The 24,534-nt window shown below is 34.5% G+C and overlaps 3 protein-coding genes across 3 annotated transcripts in view; 1 reads left to right on the top strand and 2 right to left on the bottom strand.

Annotated features, from left to right (window-relative positions):
• Positions 1-807: 807 nt before the first annotated feature.
• Positions 808-4,610, bottom strand: LOC138943013 (meiosis-specific nuclear structural protein 1). Its single transcript, XM_070313534.1, is given in 10 exon segments — positions 808-963; positions 966-990; positions 1,072-1,239; positions 1,609-1,937; positions 2,216-2,423; positions 2,507-2,627; positions 2,863-3,047; positions 3,148-3,342; positions 4,050-4,223; positions 4,332-4,610. Coding segments are annotated over 10 exon segments (1,602 nt in total). The 5' UTR covers positions 4,413-4,610; the 3' UTR covers positions 808-847.
• A 4,485-nt stretch (positions 4,611-9,095) lies between these two features.
• The window catches only part of LOC138943011 (tubulin monoglutamylase TTLL4), a 173,444-nt gene continuing 158,005 nt past the window's right edge, over positions 9,096-24,534 (top strand). The window contains exons 1-3 of the mRNA XM_070313531.1: positions 9,096-9,139; positions 9,711-9,861; positions 13,313-13,433. The gene's annotated coding sequence lies outside the window, so the exon portion shown is untranslated. The remainder of the gene's footprint in view (positions 9,140-9,710; positions 9,862-13,312; positions 13,434-24,534) is intronic.
• Positions 13,290-14,354, bottom strand: LOC138942834 (uncharacterized). Its single transcript, XM_070313305.1, has 2 exons — positions 14,271-14,354; positions 13,290-13,787 (listed from the first exon to the last, which is right to left on the bottom strand). The coding sequence occupies exons 1-2, from the start codon at positions 14,352-14,354 to the stop codon at positions 13,290-13,292; spliced, it is 582 nt and encodes a 193-aa protein (XP_070169406.1).

Below are 24,534 nucleotides of genomic sequence, written 5' to 3'. Positions count from 1 at the left end.
TAATTTTGATAATATGACATTAAAATATCGATTCTTAATCGATATTTTAACGTCATTTCGTCGATCCTTAATCAATATATATATATATATATATATACAGAGTGATTAATACATAAATTTTAACAAGAATAATATTCCTGACTCGAATTCTGCATGATCAATTGTACAATAATAAAATTTATAGGGTGTGTGTCAATGCTAAAAAAAATTAATTATGATGAAACTGTATAAGAAACAAATCGTGTAAATTTTTATTTTACTAACAAATTAATTTCTTATTAATTAGTCTAAAGATATCATCAATTATTTTAAGAAGTCAACAGGCTGTTCCATGTGGTTAATGTATAAACCGATAGAATATCATTTACAAGAATCAAAAAATAAAGTAAATGCACTGTACTGGCATATGAAAAAATGAGATGTCTCAAAAATAATTTTTGAAAATTTTGCCAAAAGACAAAAAAATACTTATTTTTTATTATACCAATCTGTATTCTATCTATATGTGAGTGGGACACTCTGTATATTAATTTAGATATTTTATTAATTAAACTTACGCGTGATATAAAACATACAATATTTTGAAAAAATCTCTTCTAGACAACTTCTTTATAATAAAATACAATACTATCACGAGTTGATAAATTATTCGCGATATATCTAAAAACTTTGTGTTTGTATAAATTTTTATGTAAGTCCTTCTGCAATTAGAAAATACGGAGGCTCAATGGTGCAACAGAAAAATATTTATTCTAAATAAATGACAATGATCAGATGATACATATGAATCATGTGATATCTGCCGAATCATAAGATACAAATTATCGTTGTTTATTGTGAACAGTGATTATTGCAAACAATATATTTGATTGACTAACATAGATTTCATGCAAGCACAGTGACGGATTCCATGTTGTCTTTTCGGCTGATCCGCTTTGATAGTTTCTCCGATTTTTTGGTGATATTTAATCCCATTTCCTTTTTACATTGCTTATAAAGCACAGAAATAATTTTTAAAATTATTTATAATTAGATTTAGAGAATTCCTATATTCTAAGTGTTTAAACTTACTTCAATAGCTTTAATAATTGGATAAAGTGGTCTTACACCCTTCGATTCTTTTAAAACTTCATTTCCATAAGCTAAAATTTTTCGATTAGCCTTCTCAATTATAGGTTTCATGTTCGTTGCTACGACTTCAAGAACTTCTTCGCGCTTTTTCTCGATTTGTTTTTCCTCCTATTAATGTCAAATATTATATAATTGCTTTTTTTATTAATACATTTTGCAAAGAAAATACTGTAAGAATTTATTTTAAATATAAAAATAAAAAATAAAGAAAATTTTTAAAAATAGAAACGTATATTATAATATAAATGCAAAGTAACACACACACACACACACACACAAACACACACACACATTGAGAGAAAATATTTTAATAATAATATATAGAAAGAAAAAATAATTATTCTTGAGAATTTAATTCAGCATAGGGTATGCAAGATTTAATATTTAAAATTTTTTATTTGTGTTAATTACGTGTGTTGAAAAGAAATATCTTAATTATAATTATTATTATTATTATAATCAAATTGATTTTCTTACAACGATTTTCTGCAATTCAATTCCATAGTCTAATTTCTGTCGCCATTGTCGCTTTTGTTCCTCCAAATTCATTTGCTCGTCATATTCGTTTTTCTTAAACCTTTGCATCATCTCCCAAATTTTTAGCTCTTTCTCCTCTTGTTTTTGCTTTGTTCTTACAGCCGCATCACGAAGCTTATATTCTTCCATAAGAGCACGCATTGTTTCTTCTCGTTCTTTGTGCGTTTTTTGCTTTTCTACTTCGGCCATCTCTTTCTCTTCTACAGCCTTTTTCAAGATTTCTTGCTCTTTAATCTCGCGAATTTTCTCGATTGATTCATATCTTTTCGCTGAAAAAGAATTATTAATCAACAATTATTAATTATTAATCAGTTATTAATCAGTATATAGATCAATTATATATTAATCAGTTATCATGGATTTAATTTATTCTAATTTTGCATTATATTATATATTTATTTTCTACGAAATTTCGGGAATATTTTACTTAGATTGTAGATTCTAATTCGTACAAACTCCTTCCTTAACGGATAGGGGCACAACAATACACGTAGCACAACAATACACAAGAAGCACAAAATTTATATTTTAGAAAATATTGTCTGACCTATAATCTGTGTTTTACGCGCTTTCTCTTTTTTTTCCGTCAGCATTACTGATTTATGGATTTTCTGTATTTGATCTTTAGCTTTTTGGTAGACTTCCAACGCTCGATCCTCAAATTCTTCGTTGCGTTTCAACTCCAGTTGAAATCGTTTCTTTTCCTCTATCGCTTCCTTAAAAAATTGCTGGAGTTTCTTCTTTTTATTTAATATCTATAAACAATATATACAATTATATATATTAAATCTTTTTTGATGATAAAACGTGTTTATAGCAAATATCAATCAATATATACGTCTTGCATTTCTTTCTCTTGTACGAGTTGCATATTTTGGATTATATTTCTTTGAGCCTGTTTTTCAGCTTCCAGTTCTTCCATTGCTTTTAATTTATTGTCTCGTCCGTTTTCTTCAATCCTGATTTATAATCGATCTAATAATACGTGACGCAGTATAATGTCAAAAATAAATATATTTTCATTTTTTTTTCTTTCACTCTGATATTCTAATAATTATATATATATACTATTATTAATATTTCTACAAATATTTCAAATAATTCCGACAGATATTTAAAAATAATCTCATGCTCTTTAAAAAATTTTTATATTAATATCATATTATTAATCATCAATTAAACATCAATTTTTACTGTTTCTTCAATTCCATATTGTAATCCTCTGTTTTTCTCGTTCGCTCCTTTTCTTCCTGCCTCTTCTGCTCCTCATATTTCGCGACATTCGTGTTAATCGAATTAATATATTCTATATCTTGTTCTTTATCCATCGTTCTAATAGTTTTCTGCAACGTCACTTGGGCCTCCAGTTCTCTGAGATACTGATGAGATCATGGATAGAGCAGAATTTTGAATTTGATTAATGGTGAGAGATAACATGCTTAGGAATTATGTGAATATTTGTTTCGCGAGAGAAAGTACCTCGGAGGCGAAGAGAGCGCGATTAATCCGCCGGCACAAAGGCTTTTTTTGCTGAAGCAACTTCCTTGCTTGCTTCACCACCTCTGCACGCTCCATCGCTTTTTTTTCCGCCATTTCCTTTACGAACGCCTTCCTTTCTTCCTCAGCCTTTTGTCTTTTTGACAATAACTCTTCTCTTTGTTTTGCCTTAATGTTCTGTTAACAAATCATTTTTGTTTGAGCAACGTTATATATAGTGTCCCATTTTAAAGGACCCAATTTCAAATATCTCAGAAACACTGCGTTAAATCGAAAAATGTTTCAAACAAAAGTTGTGTGGCTTCAAGGGGGCCATAAGATGGTGACAATGATTTGACCTTGGAAAATCATTTGAAGGTCAACTTTAAAATCTTAAATGAAAATCCCCATTTTTTATTTAGTATTCTTGTAGCTGACATCGAGAGCTTTCCCAAACACTATAATAAAGTATTTTTTTTATTAAGTACTTTTTGAGTTATTTTATATTTTAATCTGACATATTTTGATATAAAAAATAAAATATCTCGTAAAATATTTAGTTTTCAATAACCGTAATACTTTTATGTACAGAATAATGAGACAAATTAATTAGTGTAAAAAAAAAAAAATAATAATAATTGTTAAAAAAAATACATTGTAAATAATTACATACTTTTTCTTAAAAACAATAATTCTTTTATGTTCACACGGTTAGAGAGGCCCCTCGAAAACATGAAACTTTCTCATGAACAATTTTTCGATTTGACAAATATTTTTAGAGTTATTAGCTTGTAACACTTTATGTGGGCTACCCTGTATATTTCAAATTTTTGTGATATACTTCAGATCAAATATATTCTTATTTGATTGTAACATGTTGTGTTTTGAAAATATATCAAACGTACTTCTATTTTAGCACCCCACGTTTTACTTTTTTCATAAGTCGCTTCTTTTAGCGCTGCTATTTTTGCAGCTTCTCTTTCTTGTTGTACCATTATTCTGTCCTCTTCTGTAGTATAATCCACGAAACGTTGAAAAGCGCCCTTTGTCATTATTAACGCCCGAGTTCTTTCAGATGTCTTGAAAAAAGCGCAAATTTTTCATAAAATAAAGCACAGCAAATCTAATCTAAGCTCTAGAATCGTACTTGGGTAATACAGAAATGTATTAAATTCAGAAATACTTACTCTGATATCTTCGATTGTCTGTCCGCGCTTCAAAAGATATGTCGTTCGCATCGCCGGATGATGTATTTTTTTCTGCACCATTGTGAAAGAAAAAAATAATATATAATTGGTACAAATAAAATAAAGTGCAGGATTTCTGTCAATATGGAATAGCTTGAGCACTGCGGAAAAACTGTCAGAAACTGTAGCTCGACGGATATGCGTGAACTATATTCGCACAGCGCGAATGGTTGACATAGAAACCAAATAAAAGCGATCAATGCGCTTTACATGGAATAAAAAAACCTACAAGGAATTTAGTTTGTCAACTCAAATATGTAAAAGATGTCGTACATTTATTATCTCTTTTCTTTTTATAAAGCAAAAAAATATTTGCTGAAAAGAATTTACTTACAAGTCACTTGTATATTATTCGTAAGAAAAGGAAATATGGAATAATTATATTTGTATTGTGATCAAGTTAACTTATTTAATAATAATAATTTTTTGTATAATAATAATATGTAATATAATATGTCGATAATTTGGCTTTACATGAATTAAAGCAAAGCTTTCATTGATATGATAATATAGATGGATGGGCTATGAAAAATTAGAATAAAATCAGCGTAACATAAAAATAAGTTCTATTACTATTTTATATAATTAATAAAATAATTAGCGCCTTCTTCATTAAACAAATTAAATAAAATTTATCAATTGAAAAAAATATTTTTTTCAAATTTTTGTTTTAATTTATACTTTAAATTTAGATCTGTAATATGTGTTTTTAATATATATTTAAAAAATCCATTAAAAGAGTGTTATTTAATTTAATCTATCTAGCCCATCCATTTTGAGATAACGGATTTACTTACAAATATAGAATCTACATTTACATCTACAATATCTATGTCATCGCTCTCTCTCTCTCTCTCTCTTTCTAATGTTTAAGACAGTCTTTCAACAGGGACGCGTGTCTATCTCTATAAATTTATGAACGTAACTCGATCGTAACGCGTGTTGTCTAATGTATAACAGATCTTAACACGGTATTACAGCACGTGACCATTGTGTCACGATCAAGCGTCAACCGTTTCTGATTGCGGTCTGGCAATAATCTCTTCATTCGATGACATTTTGCTGTCAGCAAGTCCTTCGGATTTTGCCTTCCGACTAACTAATTAATATATTGCTAACTATTGAATCTATTGCCTTGGCTTATCTCTCTTCAATTTAATCTAAACTCGACATACATAATTATTTTCGAATACAATATAAATGAAAAATATATACAGTATCTCTAACGACATAACGGAGAGTAGAATATTATTTGTAAAATAGTTTGTGAAAAATTCTTTAAGAAAAATTTATATATAATTAAAAATTTTATATTTTAGTTCTCGTGGGCAAGTTCTTTCCTCGCTTCTTTTAAAAGAAGTAAATTTTCCGAAACCAATATTCCCGAAGGGATAAAGAAATATGGATATTAATTTTTACTTAGAATATATATATGCATGTATAAATGATTCTCTAAACATGGTTATTATACGTTTATTATTAGCATGGAAAATAAACGAGATGACGTGCAATGACCGGAAATTGATTAAGAGATATCAATGCATGTACTTAAAGCTTAAAGCGTACCTATCTATTATCGAGTATACATTAATCTCCCGCCCCTTTCCTTCATATCAAAAGAAAAAATCGACGCGTTGACTTGCACGTAACGCATTCTTACGTAAGAATATGCGAGCGTTTACACACACACACACACACACACATGGTTACCTGATTGTTCTCCATAGAGCTGGTCAGAAGTTTCTCGAAAGTTATGCGACCGTTATTACAATAAAATTTTAGTCAGAGAGATGATATTTATATCTACATATTTTAATCGATTATGATCCGTAAGAGTGACAGAAAGATAAATAAATGATAAAATCGGATATAACAACTTTACTCACACACAAAGAAATGTTCGTAAGCATCAAAAGCATTATGGTTATCAGTCGTTTCGCTTTGACAGCACATAGATTCAAATTAATCACAAGAATCACATCTAGTCGATTTGGATCGCGTAAGTTAACCATACGAATACGTAACGAAAGAAATAATCGCTCGCAACTTAGTACGACACTCCCGACACTGGACAGAACTAGTTTTTTGCGGGAGAAATGGGCGCGAAGGTCCGCGACAATTGTGACATCTCTAATCTAACACCAAATTCAAAGCACCTATATGATTGGCTTTCCGCTTTCCCGATTATTCGTTCCTCTAGCGGTCACGCGGCGCTGATAGCGCTATCGGCTCTGTTTTTTTTATCGACATGGTTAGTTATCCCGATCCAATTCGCGACCCAATTTGTATCGCGACTAACCGTATGTACATCTAGATAAATATGCATCGATGTAAATTTTTCGCGCGTGCATAGATTTCAGTTGCAGATTATGATTGTGACAAAGAGATAAATAAATGATTAATCGAATATAAATTTACTTAATCGCTAAGAAATGTTCGTAATCATCGAGAGCATTGGTCATTGTCAATCGACTCTCAACCTTGACAGCACGTGGATTTAAATCAATCACAAGAATACATCTACTCACGATTTGGTGTAACAGTTAACGATACGAATACGAATAAATAAAGAGAAAGAAGATCGCTCGCGACAACTCGTATGACACTCGATATCGACTGGATTACTTTTTGGCGGGAGAAACGCGCACGAAACGTCCGCGACAATTGTGGCATTTCTAAACTAACATTAAATTCAGAGTGACTATATGACTATATGATTGACTTCACCTTTTTTTTTCGATCGACGGAAGGGGAAAATGCGTACCCTAGGGCCGGCCCTAGGGCGTGTGTGGGACTCGACCCAACCTAAATAAACGGCCGAACAATACCCACTAAAAGCCCCTCCCAGCAGATCTGTAGTCTGTCTTAGTTCCTATTTATCAAGGGCTTCAGGGCAACGTGATGATAGGACGACTTCACCTTGCCCGACTATTCGCTTCTACATTTACGATACTTTATTCTCGCGACATAATATTTAATTTCGATCTGGAAGACACGTGCGATAACTCAATGCGCGCGCCCTCTAAAAATGCGACACGTCTCCCTCTTTTTTGTACTTAATGACCTGGCGAATGTATGTAGTTAGGGTCTATTTAGATAAAGGTTCATAGATACGTAATGCACAGAAAAATCAACCAATCATTTGTCTAATACGAAGAAGGTAGCAATATGGCGTCCTAGACACTTGATTGGTTAATTTCTTTATGATGCATATGCATTATGTACTTATAGTAAATTTCTTTGGGTAGGCTCTTAAGCCCATATCAGACTATCGGCATTGTGATTGGAGATGAAAGATTCAAATGTAATATTAATCGGAATAAAGAAATTTTAGCTCCTTTTGTTCTAATTAATTAAATTTTAATCTTTAGTTTTTAATCTTTAATGCGTAATTTGGTACGAGTTTTATGGTGCTTCTATCCATATCGATATAATATGTATATTTTAATACGTATTAACGTAAGTATATCTAACACCCTTATATACTGACCGAAAAATTGACAATCGGTCTCAGAGCGATTAATGACGTCATTGTCTCTGTCAATAAAAAGGCTCGAATTCGTAATAAAATATAGTGATTAATTGTACCGGGTTGCATTAATCCGTTCATTCGAAAACGATATTAGGAAGATGAAAGTAGAAGTGGGGATACCTATTCTACGTTCACCATATGAGTATTTCCATTTCCACTTCTACGTTTATCTCGTAAGGGGGACGGTATACTACACTGGCCAATCATAGTCATTCCTTCAAAAAATAGAATGGCTGGGCTGCGTTCGGAAACATCATCCGTATACGCACGAGCGTCGTTCTATCTTTGTTAGTTACCAAAAATTGAACAAAGATAGAACGACACTCTATGCACACGGGTGATGTTTCCGAACGCGGCCCTGTGATTGTAATATAGTATAAAGTAGGTATTAAAGTATATCGGTGTAAACGAGGCTATGATACATGAAAAAACTTAAGCGATAAGACTTAAGATGTAAGGAAAGCCAATTACAGTCGAGAATGTAAGCAGCCATATTGAAACGAAAGTAAAATTTGAAAATTTTCTATGGATGAAATTCTTACGTCTTATTATATATTTACGATTTTTTTATGTACCGTGGCTTTAAAACTTTTTCATGTTTAATGGCTTTAAAATATATATGTATATTTATTTTGTTATAACAAACTGAATCCTCTCTCTCTCTCTCTCTCTCTCTCTCTCTCTCTCTCTCTCCTCGTAAGAATTTATTACGCTTTATGTCCCTAAGCGAATGGTCGCGTTTTGCAGAACAATGAGAGGGCGAACCTAACGAAATAGCGTAAGGAAAACTGCGAAACGTTCGTAATTGATTCCCTTTTCGTTACCCTAATCCACCGTATGGGTTTGTAACCCTTACTGAGTTATGCCCGATTTTTTTCACATCTCCCGACAGCTATCTCCTAGATAAAGATGTCCGTTGGATGACCCGATTGGTTGATTCTGCGAGATATCTGCCGAGTAAAGTTATCGAGAAGTAAAGAAACCGGGTATTATTGTCTTATTAACTACTCGACGTTGATTTGTTGGTTCTAAAAGTAAGAGCCAATCACGTTGCGTTGCTACCGATCGGTTTCTTCGGTTGCACGCACTTGTCGTTTATCTTTTGTTTTATCGCATCACTTTTTTGACCTTCGTGGTTGGTATCCCTCTCTTCCGGGAAGACCACTGTGGCGTAAGGACGTGCTCTCTTTCGGGATCGAGTTGCGGGTACAAAAAAGTAAGTATATTGTACAATAATTGTGAAATATTAATACTCGCGATCTTAAACAGGCTTGCGACTATTATATCTCGTTTATGGTCGTGAGGTAGTCCGCGATGGAAAGGGATTCGAGAGGATACGCGGCCGCGTTCGATAGTCTTCCGCCATAGTCAATTGCGTAGCACCGCGAATATCGGGAGTGTCGCGAAAATATAATATTGTGTTCGTTCGCGATACTATATACGAGCAATTGTATCGCGTTATTCTTTAATTTTCTCGATTCGTGTGATATTTGTGATAGAATTCGGGCTTGCGATCGGTATATTTCGTTCGTGCGGTGGTCGCGAAGGGAAGAGGGGGCGAGGAGGAGGGCAAGGAAGAAGGCGTCGGTATGAAGTTGCCTGCGACCGCCATTTTCGCGAGGGGTCCGCCGTTACAAGACTAATCGCGAAGTGTAGGTGAGTATCGGGAAAATGATGGAACATCGCGTTCGTCGCGTTTTATTTATTCGTCCGATCGTATATCCGTATATATCGGGAATGCCGAGAGATATAAAATGACGAGTAATTATAATTACTTTATATTACAGATTGATCCAAAACCAGTGGTGGCTTTCTAAGTTTTTCTTGATGGTTTGCCAAGTAATGTGACAAAGACAGACCTAGAATTCTATTTTACTCGCTTTGGCAAAATTATGAAGGTGGTCATAATGTACGATTAGGAGAAAAAGAAATCCAGGCGTAAGTCTAAAATAATTTTTATATTGGGATCTTTTTATATTAGGCCTTGCGCACAATAGAGAAAATATTAGGAATAGAAATAAAATATTAAATATCAGGAGGAGCAATTTGGAATTATTTTACTTCAAACAAGGAAACGGAATGGATTAATTATTTTTAATTTTAATTTTTTTATTTCATTATGCGTTAATCCATTCCATTCCCTTGTTTGAAGTAAAATAATTCCAAATTGCTCTTCCTGATATTTAATATTTTATTCCTATTTTTAATATTTTTTCTATTATGCACAAGGCCTTAAGATCTCAATGAAAAATAGCAATTTTTAATATTTCATTTCTCGCATTGTTCTGGCGAGCATGTTTTTCATTATACTTTCTCACATTTGGACAACTGGACGCATCTATCCACTGCTTCTTCATCCTTGAAGCTGAGAAAGCCGAATCCTGTGGTCCAAATGTGAAAAAGTATAATCAAACACATGCTCGCTAGAACAATGCGAGAAATGAAATATTAAAAATTGTTGTTCTTCATTGAGATCCTATATGAGCATGTATGCAGAATTTATATTTTGATTATTATTTGCCTGTTCGGGCCATCCATAAGTCCCATATTCTCGACCATTCTCATCGGCCACCCTGTTGAGGTGGGCCCCTGATCCTAATGACTATTGTTCATCTTGCTAAACGAGTCCTGCGTTTCTGTACGTTTAAATTTTAACCTGCAAAGAAAAAATATGTAAATGTACTATTAAATTATTTTTTTATCAAAAATAATAAAAAGAATTTTAAATTCGCATTGAAAATGAATTTTTGAGATAAAGTTTAGAAATATATGCGCATTATATATTACCATTTACAATTATCTTTACGAATTATTGTATATTTTAGGCTAATTAATTACTTTATATTAATTAATATAAATTCTGCATACATTAATGCTCATATAATACTCTATTTCTTAAATAAAAGTATGATTTAATTCTGAAAATATAAAATACAAAGTCACATACATTAATTAAATGGTATGTTTATATCGTAAAGTAACATTTTTTTAAATAATAATACTTATATAATAAATATATTAAAAATGTGAACACGCACAGTTTTTAATATATTTATTATATAAATATTATTATTTAAAAAAATGTTAGTTTATGATATAAGTATACAGTATATGATATAAGTATACGGTATATGGTATAAGTGTACAACAGTATACTTATATCATAAACTAACATTTTTTAGAATAATAATACTTATATAATAAATATATTAAAAGCAGTGCGCGTTCACATTGCTTTTAATATATTTATTATATAAGCATTATTATTTAAAAAAATATAAATTCTGCATACATTAATGCTCACAAGATCTCAATGAAAACTAACAATTTTTAATATTTCATTTCTCGCATTGTTCTGGCGAGCATGTTTTTCATTATACTTTCTCACATTTGGACAACAGGACGCATCTATCCACTGCTTCTTCATCCTTGAAGCTGAGAAAGCCGAATCCTGTGGTCCAAATGTGAAAAAGTATAATCAAACACATGCTCGCTAGAACAATGCGAGAAATGAAATATTAAAAATTGTTGTTCTTCATTGAGATCCTATATGAGCATGTATGCAGAATTTATATTTTGATTATTATTTGCCTGTTCGGGCCATCCATAAGTCCCATATTCTCGACCATTCTCATCGGCCACCCTGTTGAGGTGGGCCCCTGATCCTAATGACTATTGTTCATCTTGCTAAACGAGTCCTGCGTTTCTGTACGTTTAAATTTTAACCTGCAAAGAAAAAATATGTAAATGTACTATTAAATTATTTTTTTATCAAAAATAATAAAAAGAATTTTAAATTCGCATTGAAAATGAATTTTTGAGATAAAGTTTAGAAATATATGCGCATTATATATTACCATTTACAATTATCTTTACGAATTATTGTATATTTTAGGCTAATTAATTACTTTATATTAATTAATATAAATTCTGCATACATTAATGCTCATATAATACTCTATTTCTTAAATAAAAGTATGATTTAATTCTGAAAATATAAAATACAAAGTCACATACATTAATTAAATGGTATGTTTATATCGTAAAGTAACATTTTTTAAAATAATAATACTTATATAATAAATATATTAAAAATGTGAACACGCACAGTTTTTAATATATTTATTATATAAATATTATTATTTAAAAAAATGTTAGTTTATGATATAAGTATACAGTATATGATATAAGTATACGGTATATGGTATAAGTGTACAACAGTATACTTATATCATAAACTAACATTTTTTAGAATAATAATACTTATATAATAAATATATTAAAAGCAGTGCGCGTTCACATTGCTTTTAATATATTTATTATATAAGCATTATTATTTAAAAAAATATAAATTCTGCATACATTAATGCTCACAAGATCTCAATGAAAACTAACAATTTTTAATATTTCATTTCTCGCATTGTTCTAGCAAGCACGTTTTTGATTATACTTTCTCACATTTGGACAACAGCATTCGGCTTCCTCAGCTACGAGGATGAAAAAGCAGTGGACAGATGCATCGCGGAGCATTTTGTCAATCTAAATGGAAAATAGGTATAACACATCAATACATCATCGCCATGTTTTCCATTTAAGTTGACAAAATGCTCTGCGATGCGTCTGTTCACTGCTTCTTCATCCTCGAAGCTGAGAAAGTCAAGTCCTGTTATCCAAGTTGAGAAAGTATAATCAAACCAAGTATAACCAAAGTATAACCAAAAATGAAAAAGTTCTGGCCACTTGGGCCCGGTGCTAAATTTTTTAAGGGGGCATATACCTTTCTCGGACAAAAAAAATAGCATATTTCATGATTTTTTTTCGGCGAAAATATAAAAGCTACGAGGATCGGTTTTTTTCACAAATAAAAGTACACATTTTAGATTGCATTTTTTGATTTTTGTTTATTATTTGTATGGAAAGTACTTTCCCTACAGCCCCTCGCCCTAGGCCTTGCATGTCTTGTAGGGTTTTGCGGTACCGGCGGAATCTCCGAGCTGGTTTATCTGAAACAAAGAAATCAAAAAGGGTCTTAAAATTTATGATATTTTGTAGTCCCTATCGGATGGGATTTCTAAAATTTTGATTTTTAACAGAATGGCGGACTTTCAAACTTAAGATATCGATTTTTGGCCAAAATTTTCATTTTGTTTAAAGAAAAAAAAAACAGAAATAATTAAAAAATTGCAAAAAGCATCCGATAGGGACTACAAAATTTTATATACTTGCGGTAGGTCTAAACCGCTATTAAATCGGTTGAGCCGTTTTCGAGTTTCGGCCGGTACCGATTTTGAAAACATGGTTTCGAGAAAAAAGCTTTTAAAGTTTTACAACAGGTTTACACTACAATAAAACTGATTTTTTTCAACTTACATGAAATCATCTATTCCAGGCCCATAAAGTGAATCCTCCTTAGCCAAATTTTCGTCCTCCAATTGACTTTTGGCAAGTCGGCGATGAATTCTGGCCTCCCGAGTCGCGTGTTGCGCGCGAATGTCTGCTTGGCTGAATCGGTGAGTGTCACTTGAAGCTGTGAATTGCGCTGCATTTCGCCCAGTTTTTATCCCCATTGTGTTCATTATTTTTAATAAAGATGTGGCTCCTTCGTTGAATAGACAAACTGCTATATATGTTGCTGTTTCAACGATGCGAGCACTGCTGTTCGTAATTTTTGGGGCTATTCTCCAAATTAAATTATTATAACTTTCGTTAGTATTTTGGGTAAACCCGCCGAGACAACGTTTTAGCAACGTTTCATTAGACAGGTCTTTATAGATAGGGTGAATCGCATTCAAAACCTCTTCAGATAAGGTTTTGAAACTTTGCTCGTACCTGTTTAAAGTGCCGTTGGCTTTCGGCTTCCTCAGCTACGAGGATGAAAAAGCAGTGGACAGATGCATCGCGGAGCATTTTGTCAATCTAAATGGAAAATAGGTATAACACATCAATACATCATCGCCATGTTTTCCATTTAAGTTGACAAAATGCTCTGCATAAATTTTTTTTAAGATCACATTTAATTATAAAAATAGATATTTTTTTAAAGAGATAATTTATTAACTCCTTTGATTTTTCAGTATTATAAGGTTTAAATAATATAAAGTACAAAATATATATATATATATATATATATATATATATATATATATATATATCGTGAATTATACATTAGAAATAACTAACTGTAGTATTCTCTTAAGCACAATTACGGTGGTTTGCTATTATCTTCCGAGAGGCTTGCCTTCCTCTCTAAATTGAAGTTATATTTTTTTAGAAGTCTCGAATATCTTAAGTAGCGTGTGACGAATCGAGAATGTCGAATCCAGAGAAGGACGATTGTTTCGATCTACCCATTGGATTACGCGGTCGCAAATCTCTGTCGTTTTTAACCGATGTCCATCGATTGCGCATTGCAGGGTTTGTCGCGAGATCATTCTCCAAATACATGTTTTGCGTAATTCACTCGTCTGTCATAGATGTTCCATTCAACATGTAAAGCGTCGAAAGAAGCGTCGAGGCATTGCTCCGACGAATTAAGATAGAAGTGATCTCACTTTACGGTTTTCATATAGATATTGCGTTCGAGTCCGCTTTGTTGACAATCGCATTTCTGACATTTCAAGAATGTGTCATGCGTGATGAGACGAGAATGCTGAATTTAGCAATGAACGATCGTCTCGGTTTAACCACTGGATTATGCGGTTGCGTATCTTGACGATTCTTAACTGTCATCTATCGCTATGCGAGTGTTTGTCGTGAGACGTCATTCTCCAAACACGTGTTTCGCGCAATCTGTAATAAGTATAAGTCAATACCGCGAGTGACGGATCGCGAGTGCCGAATCTAGCGATGGACAATCGTTCGATCTTCCCATTGGATTACGCGTACGCGTCTACCGCGATTATTTATACTCGAAGTCCATCGCTTCGCGCGTAACAATTATGTGTTTGTCGCGAGATTCCGTTCTCCAAACACATGTTTCGCGCAGTCTGTGATAAGTGTGGTATCTGCCAATATGGCGAGTGACGGGTCGCGAGTGTCGAATCTAGCGACGGACGATCGCTCTCGATCTTTCCATTGGATTACGCGTTCGCGTCTACCGCGATTATTTATATTCGTAGTCCGTCGCTTCGCGCGTATCAGTTATGTGTTTGTCGCGAGATTCCGTTCTCCAAACACATGTTTCGCGCAGTCTGTGATAAGTGTGGTGTCTGCCAATGTCGCGAGTGACGGATCGCGAGTGCCGAATTTAGCGGTAGACGATCGCTCGATCTTCCCATTGGATTACGCGTACGTGTCTACCGCGATTTTTTGTATTCGGAGTCTACCGCTCCGCGCGTACAGTGTTTGTCGTGAGATACCTTTCTCCAAACACGTGTCTCGCGCAATCTGTGATAAGTGTGGTATCTGCCAATATCGCGAGTGCCGAATCTAGCGATGGACGCTCGCTCGATCTTCTCATTGGATTACGCATACGTGTCTACCGCGATTATGTGCATTCAGAGTCCATCACTTCGCGCATTCGAGTGTTTGTCGCGAGACGTCATTCTCCAAACACGTGTTTCGCGCAATCTGTGATAAGTGTGGCATTTGCCAATATCGCGAGTGACGAATCGCGAGTGCCGAATTTAGCGGTGGACGATCGCTCGATCTTCCCATTGGATTACGCGTACGTGTCTACCGCGATTTTTTGTATTCGAAGTCCACCGCTCCGCGCGTATCAGTGTTTGTCGCGAGATGCCGTTCTCCAAACACATATTTCGCGCAATCTGTGATAAGTGTGATGCAAGCTGAGAAGAAGATGAATGGACAACTGGACAATTTATATGATACAAAACTGTAAATAAACTGATCGAGGACATTATATAACTTCAAAGTGCAGTTGAAGGTGTAAAATTCTCACCAACCGGTGGGAATAACTAAGAAGAAAAAAGAAGATAAATGTGATATCTGCCAATATCGCGAGTGACGGATCGCGAGTGCCGAATTTAGCTGTGGACGATCGCTCGATCTTCCCATTGGATTACGCGTACGTGTCTACCGCGACTTTGTGTGTTCGGAGTCCACTGCTTCGCGCGTATCAGTGTTTGTCGCGAGACGCCGTTCTCCAAACACATGTTTCGCGGTATCTGTGATAAGTGTGGTATCTGCCAATATCGCGAGTGATGGATCGCGAGTGCCGAACTTAGCGGTGAACGATCGCTCGATCTTCCCATTGGATTACGCGTACGTGTCTACCGCGATTTTTTGTATTCGAAGTTCACCGCTCCGCGCGTATCAGTGTTTGTCGTGAGACGTCATTCTCCAAACACGTGTTTCGCGCAATCTGTGATAAGTGTGGCATTTGCCAATATCGCGAGTGCCGAATCTAGCGATGGACGATCGCTCGATCTTCCCATTGGATTACGCGTACGTGTCTACCGCGATTTTTTGTATTCGGAGTCCATCGCTTCGCGCGTATCAGTGTTTGTCGCGAGATGCCGTTCTCCAAACACATATTTCGCGCAATCTGTGATAAGTGTGATGCAAGCTGAGAAGAAGATGAATGGACAACTGGACAATTTATATGATACAAAACTGTAAATAAACTGATCGAGGACCCCAGACATTATATAACTTCAAAGTACAATTGAAGGTGTAAAATTCTCACCAGCCGGTGGGAATAACTAAGAAGAAAAAAGAAGATAAATGTGATATCTGCCAATATCGCGAGTGACGGATCGCGAGTGCCGAATTTAGCGGTGGACGATCGCTCGATCTTCCCATTGGATTACGCGTACGTGTCTACCGCGACTTTGTGTGTTCGGAGTCCACCGCTTCGCGCGTATCAGTGTTTGTCGCGAGACGCCGTTCTCCAAACACATGTTTCGCGCAATCTGTGATAAGTGCGGTATCTGTCAATATGAATGACGGATCGCGAGTGCCGAAACTAGTGATGGACGATCGCTCGATCTTCCCATTGGATTATGCGTACGTGTCTACCGCGGTTATCTGTATTCAGTCCATCGCTTCGCGCAATCGAGTGTTTGTCGCGAGATGTCATTCTCCAAACACGTGTTTCGCGCAATCTGTGATAAGTGTGGTATATGTCAACACCGCGAGTGACGGATCGCGAGTGCCGAATCTAGCGATGGACGATCGCTCGATCTTCCCATTGGATTACGCGTACGTGTCTACCGCGATTATTTATACCCGGAGTCCATCGCTTCGCGCGTATCAGTTATATGTTTGTCGCGAGACGCCGTTCTCCAAACATGTGTTTCGCGCAGTCTGTGATAAGTGTGGTATCTGCCAATATGGCGAGTTGACGGGTCGCGAGTGTCGAATCTAGCGACGGACGATCGCTCGATCTTCCCATTGGATTACGCGTACGCGTCTACCGCGATTATTTATACTCCGAGTCCGTCGCTTCGCGCGTATCAGTTATGTGTTTGTCGCGAGATTCCGTTCTCCAAACACATGTTTCGCGCAGTCTGTGATAAGTATAGTGTCTGCCAATGTGGCGAGTGACGGATCGCGAGTACGAATTTTAGCGATCGATGATCGTCCTAATCTATTTATCGGGATATGCTGTCGTATATCTTGGTTATTCTTTATCGGCGTTCATCGCTAAGTTTGACACTTCCATCTCGTCATACATGAGACACTTTTTGTACATCAGAAATGCGATTGTCAATATATATCGGATGCGAACGTAATCTCTTTGTGAACCGTAGGGCGAGGTCACTTCCATCTTGATTCGTCGCAGCGATCCTTTGACGACTCCTCTCGATGCTTTAGCAGTATTGTTTTAGGGTGGCAGATGATGACAGTATATCTATGATTACCGCGACTCTCCATGCAGACAATTACTTATCTAAGGTCTGTTCTATATATCTTCCTTAGCCGTAAGTATAGACGTAACCGTAAGAATCATCTAATACGCGTGTTCATAATATTTTAGCCATATTGACTGAAATACTACGAACGCTCGTTATTGATTGATTCTTACGGTTGTGTCTATACTACGTCTATGAGATTTGTGTAAGATAGGCCTAATTCCCTTCTCATTTGTACTTCACGCGGCCAATTTTAGGCTGCTCGATGTTGTAGAAATGTAGCAACAATGTACTTATTAAAAGAGCAAATTTCTTACCTCCTACACGCCAAATGAAGTTTCTGTCGCAGAGATTTTATTTGATAAGCAGGAGATAAGAGTCCAGCTTTTTTTTTCTTTAAGTGCGTTGTCGTTACATTTTGGTAGCAGCGAGCTGTCTTAGATCGGTCACGTGAAGCATGAATGGGAAAGGAATATTAGATGGGTAATTATTGGTATGAAGTCTCGGTAGTGATAGCGAAACTGTCATTGTGTGTCACTTTTGAACAATGCTGCTTTAAATGTTGGATGAAACATTTATTTGCAGATGAACGAATTATGCGCAGCACATGTTCGGAGAAGAATATCTTGCCGACAAACACTGATTGCGCTAATGAATGGACCGGTTATAACGACCGAAATTCGCGACTGCGTAATTCAAGTGGGTCGATCGAAACAATCGTCCTTTCTGGATCCGACACTCTCGATTTGCCATACGCGATATTAAAAGATATTCGAGACTTCTAAAAAAATATAATACATGATATAGAAGAAACATATACATTTGTTATGTTCTTACAGGTTCATATAAAATATAAATGTAATCAAATCAAAGCCAACTCGATGTATTTTAAATCGACTGGCTCCAATTTACTATTCACACTTCTAATGTTACCGTTATGTTTATTAGATATTCTTATTGCAGTACGATGTTTATTTTTCGAGCGCCGAGACGAGAGAGAGTGGCTCGATCCACTCCGTTCTCGAGTCGCTTCTGTAAGTCTTAATCTTGAGATTTCTTTTTAAAGCACTAATTTTTTCTTTTGTTGTCCCTGTTTATGTATATTTATTACATTACTTAAATAGAGTATATTACCATTTATTTCTCGCACACACATTTCACGCGATCATTCTATCGGGCCATAAAGGATCCAAGTCGGATCCACCTTTGCGCGAGTCTATTATCAGAGCGGAATATTTTATGATTTATTGTCAGCGAGAGAAATTAATGAGATTTCGTTACTTTTGCGGAGCGGAACAATGCTAGCGCGGTATTGTGACAAAATAAATTGAAAGTCACGAAGCAGCAAATAATAATTAATATTTTCATTATCGATTGTTATTAGCCGCGTCTTTTCCCGCTGATTAACAGAGTTGGACGATGCTCTCGTAGATTCTTTTCCTGCATGGTGCGATTTGATGATTTATCGTAGCCACCATACACACACTTGCCATTTATCATGTTCGATAGCGCCGATAATCGAGCACTGTTGGATCTTCAAAACTAGAGACTCAGGCATCATCTTCCAAAAGACTAGAGAGTGTTAAAGACACATCAACTTAAAGATATTTAATTTTTAATGATTTGAAACAGTTATTATAAAGCAACTTTATTATAAAGCATTATAAAAGAATATTATCTTGACATTGATTAATAAGTTTTGAGAACAAAAAAACATTTAAGAGCAATGCGAGAACACACTGTCACTTAAAAATTATTATCATTTTTATCATAAAAACGACAAATAATGTAAAGTCATTTATGTTTATTTTATCTCATAATTAACGTAAAGAAACGGAAGTTGCGGCGAATTGTCTTCGAGAACCGTCTTAACGAAGTTTAAAAATCAATTACAGGACCTATAGGATGCGTAGGTGTGGTCCTTGACGTAATGATTTCACGGTTACATTTGAATCCTGGGAAAAACGAAAATTGTTTGATTCTTCTCTTCCGTTCAGGAGTCAAGTTAGTTATCAAGTTTCATGTTGGAAGGAAATGAAATTGCATGATTTTCGATATCTGTATATAATTTTCATGATAAGTTTCAGGAGCTCATAATAACAAATTTATTTCTCATCTTCAATTTTTTTAAATTAGAACAAAAAAAATTAAAAAAAAATGTTAGCTAAAATTATTAACTATATATATATATATATATATATTTTTTTTAATATATTTTATTTCTAGAATAAAAATTTTTTTAATTTCCATAGGTGAAATATTTTCCTCTGAAAATAAACGCGCAATTTTTTTCAAACTTCTGAATAATTCCTCGATTTCTAGCGATTCTAAAAGTTCTACGATTCTTAGAAAACTTTGATTAGATAAAATCGATTTTAAAAGAGTTATCACAATATATTTTATTTCTAGAACTAAAATTTTTTGATTAAAATAATTTTTTTAGAAGTTCTTATATTAATATTATATTATCTATTCTTATAGCGTTTCAAGAATTCTATCAAACAGTGTATTAGAATGTAATATTATCTATAACAAAAAAAAGTGATAAAAACCTAATACATATTCAAATCGTATTTCGAGATTTATATTGAACAACACGGAATAAACGAAGATTTATTTTATTTATTTTTATTACGAGACGTTAAAGATGATTTATGTGTCGGAGCACACGATTTATTTCGCAGAATATATTTAGATTTATTTTCTACATTGCCTTATATATATACTAACACATCTACAGAGAGAGAGAGAGAGAGAGAGAGAGAAAGAATTGATATATTACATGCATTCAAATTATATTTCGTGCAAAAGCTATATTAAAAAAAAATTAATCGAAAAATAAAATATACATTCACAATAATATAATTACTTTTTCATAAAATTTGCAGTAACACCTAATATTTGCGTAAAACATCTGCTTCGTAAAGAAGATTAAAAATCTTACAACCAAAATGAACGGTATGCAGAAACATGGATAACAGAAACATGACGCTTTGATCTTTAAATTTCGATGATGATTAACAACTTGAGTTTTTGGATTAACTCATTAGTTAACCACCCAATAACATCCGCGAAAAATTCTATTGCATCTTGGGTGACATGTCGACCTGTCATTGTATGCAAATAGTCATTAACTCCGCGAATACGTCACGGCGTTCCTCATTAACATTCATAATTGATCGCGATTTACCGCAAAATTCCTCAATCTCTTTGAACATTTCTAACACAATTTTTTATTATTCTCTATTCATATGTCTATCTACTTATTTTCATATTATACTATTTATTCGCTTAGATACTATATCAATTCTGTAGACTTTTCAAATTAATAACGTACTCCTCGCCATTTGTCTGCTAATGATCTTCATAATGGCAATATTCGCGGTTCGCAATATCGCACGTGGCTCGTTTGACGTCTCTTGCTCAATGACGCGTGATTATTTCATGTTTGAAACTACCTCCGCGGTGGTAGGCATATACGTTGTACTCGTCGACATTGCCACCTCATGTCTTGTGCCGGCATTGTAGGCGCTATCATTGACCAACGCGATCAATGGTAGCGCCTACAATGCCGGGACAAGACATGAGGTGGCGACTGCTGAAAATTTATTCGAGGCGATAATGCACCGCGATCGCTACCTTTTGCAATGACAAGATATGCGCAGAAGTTAAAAAATGAATTTGCAAGACGAATCCTTTAAATATTGTTAAAGAAACTTTTATTATTATATATAAAATTTAGTATTAGATCACAATATAATCACAATTTTTTTATAGACTGAATTATGATTTAGATATTAAAATCTAATTAATTAATTAAAATCTAATTATCATGGAGATAGGTTAAATTAATATTGAAGAGATAAATTAACAATATTGGAATAACATTTTTACGAACGAGTCTCTCACGATTTTCTTAGCCTATTCATGAGGAATAACATGCAATTTTCTTTCCGCTCTCCGTGCAATTCTACACGCGGCCGTCATAAATTTGCAATTAACAGAATCCGATTGCGCTGTATCGAGTCGATTAAACACGCATTCTGAAAATGTACAGTGCCACAGAGTCGCTTCCTTCAGAATTTGCACGTGAGTGTCCCATTAAGATTGCCGATCCCCGCAATAAGTATTCCGATTGTTGTTGAACATTTCCCGAATATTGCATAAAAATTAATAAACGTTCTTTTATAAAGACTAAATTATTAAATTTTATAGAACATATCATGTCATGAACATAACTTCCTAGTTATGCTCTGGTTGCTTGCATTCGTGTAATTACTTGAGTGTAAAAAAAAATTATCCATTTAAATATAATTAATTTATGAATGATATACGATCAACTTAGGATGCTTTCGATCTTTGAAAATTCCATGATATAATATCGATAAAAGTTTACGACTATCCTTTTACGAGAAGCTTTATCTCGATCAGCCCACGATCAGCAGAATGCTTGCCGCAAGGAATCTAATTTGCACGCGTTTTACCTACGCGCCTGTCGGTTGTTGTGCCTATTTGTCGGAACGAGAGGTGGACCACCGACATCGAAATAATTTTCCTTGTACATCTCAAAATGAATTTTGTTTTCGAGATCGCGAAAACAGTTCTTTTTATGCGAGCTTTAATATTCTATTATTGTCTTCTAAACATGTTCCCCTCAAGCAGCTTGTTTTTATCTTATGAATTATATCTGGTGTTTTCGGTACAATTCATATATCTTTTTATTAATTCTTATTCGGTATCTTAATGTTTATTGATCAACGCATGGTCTAAATATTCTTCTCAGAATTTTCCTCTTTTTGCAGTTTGATACATTCTAACTTATCGCTTCTTTTGTACAATGTATGGATATTATAATGCCTTTCTCCTATTCTGTTAGTATTTTATCCGCATTCCATATAACACTTATAAAAATAGTGCCTCAATTAACTTGAGATTTTTTGTTTAATTTTAATTTTATTAATATAATTATAATGTTTTAAGATAGGAGGTCAATCACATTGAATATAAATTAATTAATATTCTCAAATGCGGGGCATTTAATCTGTTCACTTTATTTTTACTTACTTTCAATTCTGGTTTTTTTTTCCCCATAATTTTCCATAATTATCGCGGCCATCGTGCTTTATCAGTCACGTTCGAAAAACATCTTTGTAATCTTTTATAAAAGGTAGAGTGTCGATAAAACCATTGCAACGATCATTTATCGGAAATGTAAAATTGAACGCAGTATTCTTACTTCGGCTATATAATGACTAGAATCTGGATGATTAGTTTACGAATTATACTGCGATAAGATCATTGACCGCCGGCCACGGGCCATCTTCAAAACAGGTTTGTCGGTTCCTTCAAGCACCTTTTCATCGACCATCGCTTTCCAAACAGATAGCGACCGAATTTTAGCTCTTTTCATTGTCTCAAAATCATAGTAATTCCGCGGTTCCACACAATCCTATGTCACTAAAAACCACCCGGCAACTATCGCCCGGGCGCGAACAAGAAGTATAAATCATCAACACGTATAATTAACACGGCATCACGTTCTTAAATAATTAGCAATTAAGTGGCGCGTAACTGCCTAATGCTTGCCTGTTACTGGTATAGATAGCTACATTATAAGCTATGTGTGTACTATTTAATGCTATTTTGAATATTTCATATTTCCTTACGGTATAATTAATATTAGTTAATTAGACCAAAAAATTTAAAAAAATATTTATTCTCTCTTTCTCTTTATCAATTCGGCGAAATATTGGTTTTGTTTTAATTCTACATTCGAAATAGAGGAGACATTGATTTGATTGTTGGAAGATCACGAGACATGAGTTCTGTTATATGACCACATCTAATATGTTTTGCTCTGCTTCTCATTGGTCCTGTTCCAAAATTCACTGCCAGTACTAGGAATATATAATATACATGAATTATAGATTTTCGATACTAGAATGAATTTGATAATGAATTTTGGAACACGGCCATTGTCTCCGCTCTTTCCCCTCCATCCACTCCGTAATATCTATCACCTTGTATTTTTAATCCTTTGAAATACGAAAGAAATAAAGTGCGCTACAAACAGGTACAAACTATGTTATCAATTTGTAATTTTTATAAAATCGAGCGCTAGATTTACATCGGTTTTAATTATTTTACAAATTAATATTTTAATTAACTCGCTCTTTTCGCCATTTACACGTTGGCCGTATCGCTTATCAGCGACGCAATTCACCGTTAGCACGTAAGCACGTGTGATCGCATTAAATTTCTTTGCGAGATGTAACCGCGAGACGCTAACATTACGTTGTAAACATTTACATTTAAGTACATTAATAACGATGTTTACGAATAACATGCTTTGTCATGACAATGTCTGCCCTATTCCTATGGCTGACAATGCAATGCCTTTTTCAAGGCTATCACCAAAACAGTCCTTTTGAGGGCTATCGAACGATTTCACGACGAGAAGCCGAAGCAAGAAGACACCTTGCTTCATCAACATTATCAATATTATTACTTTGAATTATTAAAAACATTCCGTTTCACTATCTCAATGTTCGCTTTTTACGAGCGAGACGATCAGTATGAACTCGTACGAGACCTTGATGGCCGAACAGTTGAACAAACAACTTATCGAGTAAGAGTTTCACCTGGATAGCTTTGATTCGCTCGAGGTCGACGATGGCGTTCCGATTGACAACCTATACAAGATTTTGGTGGCCGAGCAATTGAGCAAACAACTCGTCGAGCAAGAGCTTCACCTGGACAGCTTTAATTCGCTCGAGGTCGACGATGACGCTCCGAT

This window comes from Polyergus mexicanus, unplaced genomic scaffold (assembly GCF_030449975.1).
Source record: "Polyergus mexicanus isolate NDT 795.1 unplaced genomic scaffold, iyPolMexi1.0 SCAF_24, whole genome shotgun sequence".
Lineage (NCBI taxonomy): Eukaryota > Metazoa > Arthropoda > Insecta > Hymenoptera > Formicidae > Polyergus > Polyergus mexicanus.
This window is presented reverse-complemented; position numbering and strand designations above follow the sequence as displayed.

Coding starts and splice junctions, on each gene's coding strand:
- LOC138942834 (XM_070313305.1), bottom strand. CDS start 14,354: ATGATCTCGCGACAAACCCTGCAATGCGCAATCGATGGACATCGGTTA. Junction 13,788..14,270: donor GCGACCGCGTAATCCAATGG/GTAGATCGAAAC, acceptor TCATCCTCGTAG/CTGAGGAAGCCGAAAGCCAA.